General features: G+C 35.9%; 1 protein-coding gene across 2 annotated transcripts in view; it reads right to left on the reverse strand.

Annotated features, from left to right (window-relative positions):
* Positions 1-14,623, reverse strand: part of Mtm1 (myotubularin 1) — a 113,233-nt gene that overhangs the window by 12,279 nt on the left and 86,331 nt on the right. For both annotated transcript variants that reach the window (XM_026403524.2, XM_026403523.2), the window contains exons 11-13: positions 10,067-10,273; positions 8,484-8,576; positions 7,799-7,912 (exon numbers count right to left, since the gene is read on the reverse strand). In XM_026403524.2, coding sequence (XP_026259309.2) covers positions 7,799-7,912; positions 8,484-8,576; positions 10,067-10,273 — 414 coding nt within the window. The remainder of the gene's footprint in view (positions 1-7,798; positions 7,913-8,483; positions 8,577-10,066; positions 10,274-14,623) is intronic.

Raw genomic sequence — 14,623 nt, forward strand, 5'->3', positions numbered from 1 at the left:
AGAACTTAAATACTTAGGATGGAAAACTAAAGAACTCTACTTCCAAGCTGGCAAGTAACTTCCCAATCATTCAGTCTTTTTTTTCACCAATTTTGAATTGGGTAGCCTGAGAAAATGTTACTGTGTGTACCAGTGCATTAATTTGGACAAGGATAGTAAATCATAGTATGGTATCTGTTGACAAAACAAGATGTAAAGATATAAAATTTTGTGAATTGTATCTTAAACTTGTATCATAATTTTCAACATCGGAACCTGAAAATTATGACTTATGGTTAAAATGCCTTAGGCCTGAGGTGTCTGCTCAAAATAGCAGTTTTTCCCTGCTCCTTCAGACCTCAGCCAGGACTTATGCTGAAATGCAAATGAAAGAAGCCTGCAAGCTCAGTAGGAGACTGATCTGAGACCTAAGGAAAAAAAAAAAGTAAATTGTACGGTATTTACTAATTACTGGCCAGTCATTTTTACTAGGACTCTTGTTTTTTCCTTAGATTCTGTATTTTTTTTGAGCTCATGATTTTGACCCTACAGACTTAGATTAATGTTTTTCTGATTAGTCCTATCTTTGACCAACTGTGGAGTTTTTGAAACACTGCAATGGAGATTTCACCTGCGAAAAGCTACTAAGGCCTTTACTATTGTTATGTGTGCACACTTTTGTTATGTGTTGTATGTCTATATATACATATGTCTGTATATCATATATATGATATACAAATTAACATATATAAGGAGCGCTCATAAAAACAAATTTTAAAAAATGGATCCAAAAATCTTTAATTCATGTGATTTAAATGGTTCAATTTAAATTGGATAAACAGATAAAAATAAATGTCTTTAAATTTAAGCTTACAAGTTTTTCTAGGTGTTCAAAAAACTCATAAAATATTAATGTCTATAAAATGTCTAATATGCCTTGGTTCTAGGACTTTTCCTTCAACCAAAAAAATGGTTTACACTGTTAAATACATTTGTCTAATATTTTGATAAATAAGTAAAGTAAATTTGATATGGGATTACTCATTCATGAGTACTTTTGTTAGATATCTGATTGATTTACTAAGGTCTGTATAAGTTTGTACTAAAGTCTGTATAAGATTGTAAAAATCAGTCATGTGTTAAAGAGACAAAAATTTCTTAAAACATAAGTTTACCCATAACATTGTGTTTATTAAGTTTTATTTTTTTTCTGGAGCAAGCAACCGTAAAAATTAAACAACTGGTTAAATAAGAACTGTTATTTTAGAGCACTGTACTGCCATTTCTTTAAAAGCTAAACTTGGTTAATGTAGAAACATCAATGTAATTGTGATGCTATTAATGTGCTCATATCTTCCAGGTATACAAGTCTGTAAGGTAGAAACTTTGAAAGAGCATTATATCAAGCTGGTGTTCGGAAGTTGTATGGTAAAAAATATATTGGGGATTTATTTACCTGTTATCAATAAGATATGTAAAGTTTTGTTACTTCTTACATTGGGGAACAATTTAAATGTATTTTTAAGTTAATGAGAGCCTAATCTATGTAAAGGTTAAAAACTTTCAGCCTTTCTTTAATTCATGTTTTAAATGTGATATCATATGGTGTTAGCTAATGTTCATGTGACCTCAAACAATTTATGTAAACTTTGTAAAATGATAATTAAAAATACAAAGATCAGCTTTAGAACTAAAACACTTAAGATTTATAAAGAGCCCTGCCTTACCTGAGATGAGGCTCTGTGTCCCATCTTACTACATGTGAGAATGACTATGAAAACAGTAGGCCAGATTTTAGTTCATTTAAAGTTATGTTCAAAAGTTTGTTTTTTTGTTTTTGTTTTTTTTCTGTCAAGATTACTAGGATCTCAAACAGGGGATATAATGTATAACTCAGCCAAAAATTCAGGGTAGCTGTTACACGAACTAAGTGTTTTTACTCTTGTTAATTTTATTTTGTAATTTCCTTATAAGTGATCTAAAGATTCCCTGTTAGTGTTTTACAGAAGTGTTGCTTTAAGAACACAACATGGGTTAGTTTGAGATAATAAGCCATCACCTACAAGACAGATAGGATAATACAGATCCCAATTAATAAAAAGATGAATAATTATAAAATTATAGACATTAAAGCCCAGTACTCTTAATATAAGGCTGTTAAAATTTATTTGCTGGATGTTTAAGATTAAGTTTTAAAATTAAAGTTAAATTAAAAGGGCCAGAAAAACCAATATTTGGCTCTTGCCCTCTGAGTCAGTCTGAATCCAGGGAACAGGGGACTTCTCTAAAGAGCTTTGCAACTCTGGGCCACATAACCTCTTGATCAGGGAGACTAATGAGACCACTGGAGAACAGAAAGCCAATCAGTGCATTTGCTATGAAGAGGAGAGTCATCAGAGAAGGGAGACATCTCTGATGCTTCCAAGGGAAGCCACATGGTCAAGCAAGACCTGGACCCATCCTAGCGCAAATGGCACTAGCAGAACTGAGAAGTTTCCCCAGGAATGACTCCCATAAAAGCTCAGCTGACTGTTAACAATAGATAGAAACAAAAGTCAGTTTGACTGCTTCATCTTAAACACTTAGCAAAGACAGTTAAAACCAAAATACAGCCATTCCTGGGCATTTAAAATAATAATGATGATGATAATAATAATAATAATGATTATTATTATTATTATTATTATTTAAGGTATACACTTTATGTTAGCCTCCCAAAATAAGTAAGACTGGAGGCTACAAAGAAGGATTCTCAGACAGAAATGCCTGATAACTATAAAAAGAGACTATGAAGAGGAGCTGCCAGAGACAGAAGTTTTTTTTTGTTTAAGGCCTACAGATATTCCTAACCTACACAGGTAGGCTTCGTGTTTGCTAGTATGATTATCCAGCCCTGAGTAACAGAATTAAAGGTTTCTCTATTAGACACAGAGCTCATACTAGTAAAAGGATTTTGCAAGATCAGATGACATTAAATTATTAAACTGTATCTTATGGGGAAGGACATCTGTAACACTAAAAGTTAAATGTTATGCTTACAGTCCTGATAACTGGAGATGTTAAAGCCTGGTGAGGGAACTTCTATACAGTGACACGTTCCAGCTGCTGCAACATTTACTCAGTACTCATGGTTTTTGTTTCTCTCATAGAAGCACCCATGCCCAGATGAATTTACAACCTGTTCTTCCCCAACCAGACTTCAAACCGAACTGACTTCTAAAAGGCAACTCATGTCCCTCAACTGACTTCTAAAAGGCAACTCATGTCCCTCAACTGACTTCTAAAAGGCAACTCATGTCCCTCACGCCATGCCCCCTCACGTCACCCTCTCTTAGCTCAGAAGAAGCCAAAATGAGTGACGCCTGTCTTCTTACAATAATGGAGCCAAAAATAAATAGATTATCAATATAAGTAATTAATTAAGTCAGGTAAAATCAGGGAGACAGGTTTTGGGTGAGTTCTAAAAATTTGGAGACTGTTACCTGAGGGATTAAAATTCCCTCAGTGCTCTTCCCCTACCCTATCAAAGATTTGAAAGGGACACATAAGAAAAGGGGGGAATGATAGACCCAACCTGATCTTTTCTTAAAATTGGGAGCCATCTTGCCACAAAGCCATGAAAAGCTAATTTCGGCTTTACTATAAATTACTGCAAATTCTGAACCTGCTTGGAATGCCTGCCCATGCCTTGAACTCACCCATGCCTGGCTCTCTGACCAGACAGCAGCCCTCTCTGAAACTTTAGTGACACCTCATAAATATTGGCCTTCCCTGGCCAGACAGTGACCTTCTCTGAGGCTCTAATGGTCTTCATAAATTCTGATGTTGGGGCCAGCAAAAAAACAAAATGTAAACTACCATTAGTGTGATGCTTGTCAGAGTTCTGTTATCTGTAACCCCCCTTTTGTGTAACTTTCTGGGCTATAAAGTTGGGCTGTAGGAAAGGTGGGGCTGCTGTTTTGTTCCCGCGGTTTTGGGTGGGAGAGGCAGCCCGGCCGGTCGAAATAATAAGCTTGCTTTAATTTGATTTTAATTGGAGTCAGTGGTCTTTTCTTGCGTCCTGGTCTAACAGTTTCTACTTAGGTTATGCAATTTATATATGATTTTTAATTTTTTAATATTTAATTTTTGTCATAGTTGGACACAATACCTTTATTTATTTATTTTTATATGGTGGTGAGGATTGAACCCAGGGCCTCACGTGTGCTAGGTGAGCAATGTACTGCTGAGCCACAACCCCAGCCCCTTGATTTTTAATTTTTTAAATTTATATTTTTGAGACAGGATCTCACTATGTTGCCCAGACTGGCCCTGAACTCCTAGACTCAAGTGATCTGCCTGAGCCTCCCAAACTACTGGGACTACAGGTATGCACCAACTTTCCCAGCCAACATAATACTTTGATTTGTGCACATTGTGAAATAATCACCACAATCAAGCTAATTACATATAGGTCACCTAACACAGTTACCATTTTTCTGTGGTGAGAACACTTGAGATCTACCTTATTAACCAATTTGAAGTCTATAATATGCCATTATTAACTCTAGTTACCAAGCTGCACATTAGGTCTCTAGTACTACTCATCTCTTAACTGAAGGTTTACACCTTTTGAACAATATCTCCTCTTCTCCCCTACCCACCTTGAGCCCTTGGTAATTATCCTTCCATTCTCTGTTACTATGGGTTCAACATTTGTTTAGATTCCATAGAGAAAAAAGATCGTACAGTATTTTTTTTTCTGTGCCTGGTTTATTTCACCCCAGCATAATGTCCTCCAGTTTCATTCATGTTATTGCAAATGGTAGGATTTCATTCTGTTTTATGGCTGAATAATATTCCATTGGGTATATGTACCACATTTTCGTCATTCATTCATCCATTGATGGATACAGAGGTTGTTTCCATTTCTTGGCTATTAGGAATCGTGGTGCCTGAACACGGGAATACAGATGTCTTTGACATATTAATTTATTTTCAACATATACTTCATAATGGGATTTCTGGATTATACAGTAGTTCTATTTTTACTTTTTTTAAAAAAATTAATCTTTACATTTTAACTGAAACATAAAATTGTACATATTTATGGGGTTCCATGTGATGTCTTGATATACATGTATAATATATCACCCTTGAGATCCCTCTGCCTTTTTCTATTTAGGCTTATTGTTATTGTGGAGTGCATACATTTCAGTTGCTTCCAGAGAAATAGTATAGTATGGGAGGCACTCTTGCAGCTGTGTGTATCCAAGAATATTTCTGTTCTACCTTCAAATTTTGTTGACAGTTTGGTAGCTATAGAAAGCTAGGTTTAAGCCACTTTCTTTTAGAATTCTGAATGCAATGCTCTATGCGGTTTCTAACTTCCAATACTGCTGTTGAATAATCCAAAGTCTTCCTGATTTCTGTTTCTTTGCAAACACAGGTTGAGTATCACTTATCCAAAATGCCTGGGACTGGATTTATTTTGGATTTAGGATTTTTTCCAGATTTTTGGAATATTTGCATATACACACTAAGGTACGTTTTAGAGATGGGATCCAAGTCTAAACATGAAATTCATTATGTTTCTTATATACCAAATACACAAAAATTAAAATTAATTTTATACAATATTTTAATGTGCCCATGTTTTGACTATGGCCAGTTACATGAAAATAGATATGAAATTTTCCATTTGGGTCATGTAAGTGTTCCAAAACTATTTAGATTTTGAAGCTTTCACACTTTGGATTAGAGAAGCTCAACCCATAACTCATTCATTTTGTCTCAGAGAAAAGCTGTGGGATCTTTGTCCTTGGTGATCAGAAATGTCACTAAGATGTGCTTTAGTATAAGTCTCTTTTCATCTACCCTGTTTGGCACTTCGTGAGCCTTTAAAATGACTTATCTATTTCAATTCTTTGAAATAGTCTTAAATTATTATTTAAGTTAAACTTTCTTCTCTCTGGATTTCCTCTTTTTCCCCTGTTTTTCCTATTATTTTGGATATTGGACCTTCAAGACTAATCTTTTTTTTTTTTCATTTCTTTTCTATTTTTCCTGTTTTTATTTTCTGAGATTTTTTTTTCAACTTCATTTTCTACCTCTTCTTGGTTTTTCATTTCTGTTGATACCATGGCTTTTTTGTTTTGTTTTGTTTTTTTGTGGGGGTGTTAACTAGGGATTGAACCTGGGGTTGCTTAACCACTGAGCCACATCCCCAACTCTTTTTATTCTTTATTTTGAGACAGGGTCTCATTAAGTTGCTCAGGGCCTTGCTAAGTTGCTGAGATGGTTCTTGAATTTGCAGTCCTCCTGCCTCAGCTTCTCAAGTTCTAGTGTTATAGGCATGCCTCACCATGCCTGGCTGGTATCATGTTTTTAATTTCAAAGTTCTTTTCTGGTCTCTAAATGTTTTTCCATATACTATCTCCTTATTTTCTGATGTTAATATTTTTCTTATTCTTCTGAGGATATCAGATAGTAGCTTCTTCTCTGTCTCCCTTCCTCTGTTATTTTTTCCAAGTTGTTTTTCTGAGAAAACTTAGTTTTCCCAGAGATAATTTTTTAAACTGATGTAAAAATCACATACCACAAAATAAAACATTTTAAAACTATAGAATTCAGTGGCTTTTAGTTCATTCACAATGTCATGCAGCTATCACCTCTATCAATTTCCAAAACATTTTCCCATTTACACAAATGGAAAGCCCATACCCACGAAACAGGCACTCCCTATGCTCCCCTGCCTCTAGCCTCTGGCAACTAATGTGCTTTCTGTCCCTATGGGTTTATCTATTCTGGAAATTCCACACACATGGAATTGTATTTTATGTAATCTTTTGCATCAGGTTTCTTTTTCTTAGAACAATGATTTCAAGGTCCATCCTAATTGTGATATGAATATTTCCTTCACTTTTATAGCTGAATAATATTATAATAATATCATCATATGGATAGACCACATTTTGTTTTATTCATTCATCCTGACAGATATTTGGGCTGTTAACATTCTATTGTAAATATATACATGTGTAGTTTTGGTTTCAACTCCTATTTTCAGTTCCTTAGAGTATATACCTAGGAGCGAAATTACTGGGTCAGATGATAATTCTGTATTTCCCTTTTTGAGGAATCACCAGTTTCTCATAACAGCTGTAGCATTTTCCATCCCAATTAGCAATTTAGGAGGGATCCATTGTCTCACTATCCTCACCAACAGAGATGGCTCTTTGGTGCTCCCATCTGAATGATGAAGACCTGGTTCCAGAACACTGGGAGGGAGTGAGGGAAGAGAAGTGGGGCTATCACAGTGCAGCACCTCTTCAAGCACCCTCTCTTGGCAGGAAACCTCTGCCAGAGTCTTTAGTTCCAGAGAGGAATGGAGGGAATTTGTGTAGCTTATTCTAAAGGGCTCTTCAAGGTATCTTCCTCCTTCACCCCAGATACTTACCTGGTAGAGTTCAACCTGGAGTTGTCCAGGGTTCATGCAATTCAAAGTGGCTTGGTTCTTGGCTTCTCTACTGTTGGTGTGAGATCTTGGTTTTCTGAAGCTAAATTATTAATCACTTATCTATGGGATTCCCAGCTTTTAAAATTTGTTGCTATATCTCTTTCTTTCCCCTATTATTACAAGGTTTATGACCTTTATAATACAATTCATTTCACCAACATTATCATGGATTTTGGGAGGGAAAACCTGCATGGCTTTAAAGTCATTCCTACTTTTTGTGGGCAAAGTCAGCATCTCACAAACTCTCATATTCTTCTTGATATATGGCACACTAGATACATCTTGGCAAGCCTTTACAGAAAGATTAGCATTTTTACTCACCTGTCTTTCTCGAGCAGATTCACAGTTGAATAGGAAAGTACCAAATCGGCAACTGTACAGATGATCCAAAATTGTAATCAAAAACTGTTCATTGAATTCAAAAGCTGTAGGGAACTAGACAAAAACAAATAAGCAAGCAAGGTATGAATGGCTGAGACTAATATTTTATAGAACCAAAAAGACCTATGGTAGGAAGGACCAAATGCTGCCACACTGTAGGGTTCTGAGAAGGACAGCAGGGCCTGCACTTTACACAGAACTGAGAAATTTCAATATGCATCAAGTAAAGGGAAAAGATGAAAAGGTGTCAAGAGTTTCATTTTCTGGATTTTACTTGAATTCTTTAAGGCATTACACGTTAGCAGACATGCCTACATCTAAATGCCCATATAGAATGAATATAAAAGACAGTTACATTGATCTTCCACTAGCAGAGATAATGCAGATAAAATTTAAACTTGAAAACTTTATTATGGGGGATTCCAGACATATGAATAGTAGTCACAATAATAAAATGAACTCCTGCATAGGCATCACTTGGATTCAACAATTATTCACACATGGCTGATTTTATTTAATCTTTATCTTGTCCTGCATATTTTGGGGGTAAAACCCAGATATTATATAACACAATATTCAATTTAAACATTAAATTGACTGTGTTTTAATCTCATATATTCCTTACCTGTTTTGACATCTGCCATACACAATCAATAAACTGAAGAAAAATAGGAGATCGGTCAGCATCAGCGTGGTTTTTATCACCATGACCTATTCTCTGAAATGAATTGGTGAAGATGACTTGTTTAATTCATGGGTATAAAACTGAGAAAGCATATAAGCCACAAAATCTGACTATACAATTCAGCAATCTTCCTTCTAAATGCCAAGTTTATCATAGTTAATAGTATATATTTCTGTGAAAATATAGATAAATAATAGAAGGTTTTATAATAATGGAAATTAGATATATAAACTATAAAATACCACTAAAATCGGTGAAACATCATAATCCTATGTTATTACTACAATTATTCTATATAACTACAGTTTTGTAGGAGTTGTGGACAGCTATAGATAGAACACAGGACTGGATTACCCTGAGCAGTGTGGTACAAGACATCTAACATAGTTATTTCTGTCATAAAGGGATTAAGTTCAAAGTTTCAAGGCTTGAAATCATATCCCAAAACTGTGATCATTAGAATTAAAACTTCTTTTGCTCTTAAAGATGAAACCAGCAACTTCACAATGCATTCACTTGTTAAATCACAATGTTTTCTACTTGAAGATGTTATTCATACATTCATACTACTGATAAAATATGGCTGAAGGTTAGGAATGGTGGCGCATGCCTGTAATCCCAGTGGCTCAGGAGGCTGAGGCAGGGGGATCTCGAGTTCAAAGCCAGGCTCAGGAATGATGAGGCCCTAAGCAACTCAGTGAGACCCTGTCTCTAAATAAAATACAAAATAGGGCTGGGGATGGGGCTCAGTGGTCCAGTGCCCCTGAGTGCAATCCACAAGTATCAGAAAAAAAAAAGGTGATGTCTGGGTTCCCTTCCTGTGAATCAGTGGGAAGCTGGTTAAAACACTTATTCAAAGGACATCTTGAAGCAAGACCTGAGAATATGGATTTTAAGAGATTCTCTTGATGATTTTTAAATGTATATCAGAGAAAAATAATAAAAAGCCTAAACTAAAATCTGGCATTTCTATAAAACATATTTGGCCTTATTAGCTATAATATTAGTTCAGAGTAAACTGTTATCTATCTTCTCTTTTTTGTGAAATTTCAATTTAAACATTTCTATGCAGACTCTATTACTTTCAAGTGAAACTATAAAGAGTGCAGATGGATAAACATGTCTCCTAAAACAACTTTTATCAACCTACGGCATCACACATTTTCAAACCTGTAAAGTGTTTCTTTATTTACATTTCTCAGATTTTTGTTTTGGTATTGAATACATGGCTTAGCAACTAGTGTTTCAATCCCAAATGGCAGTGATTTGATTTTTTTTAAATATTAGTTTTATTGGCCAGGCATGGTATTGCTTGCCTGTAATCCCAGCAGCTTGGGAGGCTGAGGCAGGAGGATTGCAAGTTCAAAGACTGTCTCAGCAACTTAGCAAGGCCTGAAGCAAGTTAGTGAGACTCTGTCTCAAAATAAAAAAATAAAAAGGGCTGGGGATGTGGCTCAGTGACTAAGTGTCTGTGGGTTCAATCCCCAGTACCCCTCCCCAAATTAGTTTCATTGTTAACTTACAGATGCAAATTTATGTCCAAAACTTATCCACTCTTTTTGTACCAGTATTTCAAAGCCTTCGATGCTCCTGTAGTAGCTATCCAACATCAGCATGGCCAGGGATGTCAGCTGAGCGGTCCTGTCCCATCCGTCACTGCAGTGCACAAGCACTGAACTCTTCCCTGAAGAAACTTTGTCTGCAACTTGAATGGCTCCTGTCAGAACAAGCTGTCAGAGAAAAATATGTGATTCAGAAGGCAGTGCTAAGATACTGCTTAAATTTAAAATATAATGTTCTAACTATATACAAAGTCCCGCTTTAAAATATCCATCAGTGTCTAGAAGAGAGTGAAGAAGATGGAACACTGGGAACCAGTGGATCTGTTGATTTTCGTCTGTCTACAGAGACTGCTTTTGGGTGTGTCTAGATGTTAAAAAACAGAGCCATACTGCATTTTGACAGTATTTCCATGAATGTGATTGTTATGTTTATCAAGGCTGCCATTACAGAGTACTAAAACTGGGTGGCTTAAACAATAGAAATTGGTTGTCTCACAGTTGTGGAGGCTGGAAGTCTGAGATCAAGGTGTAAACAGGGCCATGTTGCCCTATCTATGCAGGAGCTTGTTGCGTGCCACTCTCCTAGCATCTGTAAGTTCCTGGGCTTGTGGCAGCATAACACAAATCTTCACCTGGCATTATTTCTGTGTGCATGCCTCTGTGTCCAAATCATCCCTTTTTATGAGGACACGAATCATGTTGAAGTGGGGACTTACTCCTTAAGTCTCATCTTTTAAATCATCACAAGACTTTATCTCAAATAAGGTTGTCCTTTGAGGTACTAGGGCTCAGGACTAACATACAAATTTCGTGGGCACCATTCAACCTATAATAATTATGGGATTAAATTTAATCATTGGCTAAACAGGTCTATTCTACACTTTAAAGGCCTGATACAATGGAAATAACCTTTTGGCCTTTGAATTGACAAAATATGGACTCTTATTTGGCTCCTAAGCTGCAGAAAGAATACTTATTCAAAAATTAAATATTTAATTTAAAGATATGTGTTTTAAAGATAAAAAATTGAGACTTAAAAGAACCACTAAATTTTATGAATAATTGCTATGATGTCGTTTTTTGATGATGCAGGTATTTAGAGACAGTATGACAAGATTCAGTAAATTAATACAATTGTGCTATCACCACCACAATCCAACTATTGTACTTCATCACCCCAAAAGTTTCCTTGTACCATGTGAGATCAATCCATGCTCCTTCCCTCAGACCTATACACCCACTTATTTGCTTCTTGACTCTACAGTTTTGCTTTAATAGAAATTTCATATAAATGGAATCATACACTATGCAGTCTTTGTTATCAAGGCTCATCCATGCTGTAGCATGGATCAATGCTTCATTCCTTTTTATGGCATCTAATATTCCATGGTATGAAGAAACCACATGTTACTTTTCCTTCATCAGCTCAGAGACATTTGGTTATTTCTAGTATTTATTTATTACAAATAATGATTCTGTGAACTTTTGCAAACAAGTCTATGAAAGGGCATAGCATTTTCATTTTTCTTAGGAAAATAGCTAGGAGTGTGATGATTGGAATCTATGGTAGAATATATGTGTCATTATCAAAGTAATTGACAAAGTATTTCTAAAAATAGTTGTACCATCTCACATTCTCACCAGTGTTTGAAGGTTTCATCTTTTTATGTGCTTATCAGCAATTTGTATATATTTTGTCATTTTGACTTTTTTTTTCTTTGTTTGTTTGTTTGGTATTTTGTGGTACTGGAGACTGCAGTAGTGGGTATACCAGAGACTATTTCCTGTTAGACAAGCACTCTACCACTGAAGGACATACCTAGCCCTTTTTAAATTTTATTTTGAGACAGGGTCTAAGTTGTCCTTGCTGGTCTTGAACTTCTGATCTTCCTGCTTCAGCCTCCTGAATAGCTGGGATTACAGGTGTATACAACCATGACTGGATGAAGTTGAGTTTTTAAGATTTTATGCCACAGAGCTCTCGAAATTCTAACAGCCATGCTTAGATATATATTGCTGTCATTTTAACTAATTTAAGGAAACTGAACTACTAATTTATTTAAACTAATTCAAGGAAAAGTCAGACCATGTAAAAATCTGACATGCAGAGAATTTTAAAACAAATGTAACTTTATTATTTTTACATAAACAGTAATGAGAGATAAGTAGACAAAGTAGTGCTGAGAAGGAAAGGTTAGAGGACCTAAGTATGAGAAGCCATCAATTACTTGTACAAAACTCATTGCTTATAAAACGACTGGTGCAGTCCATTTGTTTAGGCATATTGTATTCTCCATGCAATCCTGTTTACAATTTTAATTTGAGGTAATTCTGAAAAAAAGGGCTGTTGAGAAGCATTTTCACAGAGGGCAACTCTCACCCCACATACTTCTCTCACAATAAAAGGGATTCAATCTCAGTTATATATATTATACACATGCCAGAGAAACTGCATTGGATGTTGTTACGCATGTCCAGCTGGACTCCCGAGAATCCTCAGATTTCCTCTTATTTCATCAGAGGACGGTGACAGTTTTTAAATTTTTTTTTATCCTCCTCACTGTGGACAAAACTATAAAATCTGACAAGGACCCTTTTCATTTTCCACATTTCTGAAGTCCTAACTTCCCACCTTTATCTTTTGCAGATGGCCTTCTACCTAATTTCCTCAGGCATCTGAGCTGTTCAATGGTCCCTACTTTGAACCAGAGTAGAGCTTACCCACCTCTCCAATAACTCCTATACCTGGACTTTCTCTTTTTAAAAAGTCTTTCTACAGGGCAGGTTTGTGGCTCAGTGGTAGAGAACTTGCCTAGTATGTGTGAGGAGCTAGATTCAATCTACAGCACCACATAAAAATAAATAAATAAAATAAATGTACTGTGTCCATTGACAACTAAAAAATATTTTTTAAAAAGTCTTTCTACCTTCTTTACTGAAGTGATACGTAATCATGAAAAATGGAGCAAACAAAAGGACAAAGAAAATAAAAATAAACACAATCTTTTCAGTCTGAAAAAATACATTTTTACATGTTGGTAGATACCTTTCTAAACTTCTCTATATACAAACATATCCCCTTGCCCCATTTTTGGCATCAGGGATTGAACCCATGGGCACTTAACCACAGAGCCACATTGCCAGCCCGTTTTATTTCTGAGACAGGGTCTAGGGCCTCACTAAATTGCTGAGGCTGGCCTCAAACTTGGGATCCTCCTGCCTCAGCCTCCCAAGCCACTGGGATTACAGGTGTGTACCACCAGGTCCAGCCCTATCTTTGCTTTATTTGGGGTTTATGAAGCATTTTTCACTTTTATATACTGAGCATTTTCTCAGGTACTATATACTAGATTACATAATTTTAATGGTTATACAGTATTTAATTATATAGATGTTTTCCTGCTTATTTAAGTACATTTATTTTATTTATTTATTTTTATTTATTTATTTTTATTCCTATAAACATCCTGGTATAACCATCTTTTCAGATCTGTGTGATTATTTCCTTAAAAAAAAAAGCCTAAAGTGAATCTTTTCTTTTGTCCACAAAACAGGCTGAAGCTTCCCAAGATCTGAAAAGTCCTTCCCCTAATCACATGATCCTCAACCCCCAACTATCTAGCTTTTTGAAAGAATAGTCTATGTTCACTATCGCTATTTTTCTTTTTTTTATTATTGGTCATTCAAAACATTACATAGTTCTTAATACATCATATTACACGGTTTGATTCAGGTGAGTTATGAACTCCCGCTTTTACCCCGTATACAGATTGCTGTATCACATCAGTTACACTTCATTGCTTTACATATTGATATACTCATGTCTGTTGTATTCTGCTGTCTGTCCTATTCTCTACTATCCCCCCTCCCCTCCCCTCCCCTCCCCTCCCCTCTTCTCTCTCGACCCCCTCTACTGTAAATAATTTCTTCCACTTGTATTATTCTTCTCTTACCCCTCATTTCCTCTTATATGTAATTTTGTATAACCCTGAGGATCACCTTCCATTTCCATGCAATTTCCCTTCTCTCTCCTTTTCCCTCCCACCTCTCATCCCTGTTTAATGTAAATCTTCTTCTCTAGCTCTTCATCCCTACCCTGTCCTTAGTTACTCCCCTTATATCAAAGAAGTCATTTGGCATTTGTTTTTTAAGGATTGGCTAGCTTCACTTAGCATAATCTGTTCTAATGCCATCCATTTCCCTCCAAATTCTATGATTTTGTCATTTCTTAATGCAGAGTAATACTCCATTGTGTATAAATGCCACATTTTTTATCCATTCATCTATTGAAGGGCATCTAGGCTGGTTCCACAATCTTGCTATCGTGAATTGTGCTGCTATGAACATCGATGTAGCAGTGTCCCTGTAGCATGCTCTTATTAGGTCTTTAGGGAATAGACCGAGAAGGGCAATAGCTGGGTCCAATGGTGGTTCCATTCCCAGCTTTCCAAGAAATCTCCATACTGCTTTCCAAATTGGCTGCACCAATTTGCAGTCCCACCAACAATGAACAAGTGT

This window comes from Urocitellus parryii, chromosome X (assembly GCF_045843805.1).
Source record: "Urocitellus parryii isolate mUroPar1 chromosome X, mUroPar1.hap1, whole genome shotgun sequence".
In the NCBI taxonomy this organism is placed as follows: Eukaryota; Metazoa; Chordata; class Mammalia; order Rodentia; family Sciuridae; genus Urocitellus; species Urocitellus parryii.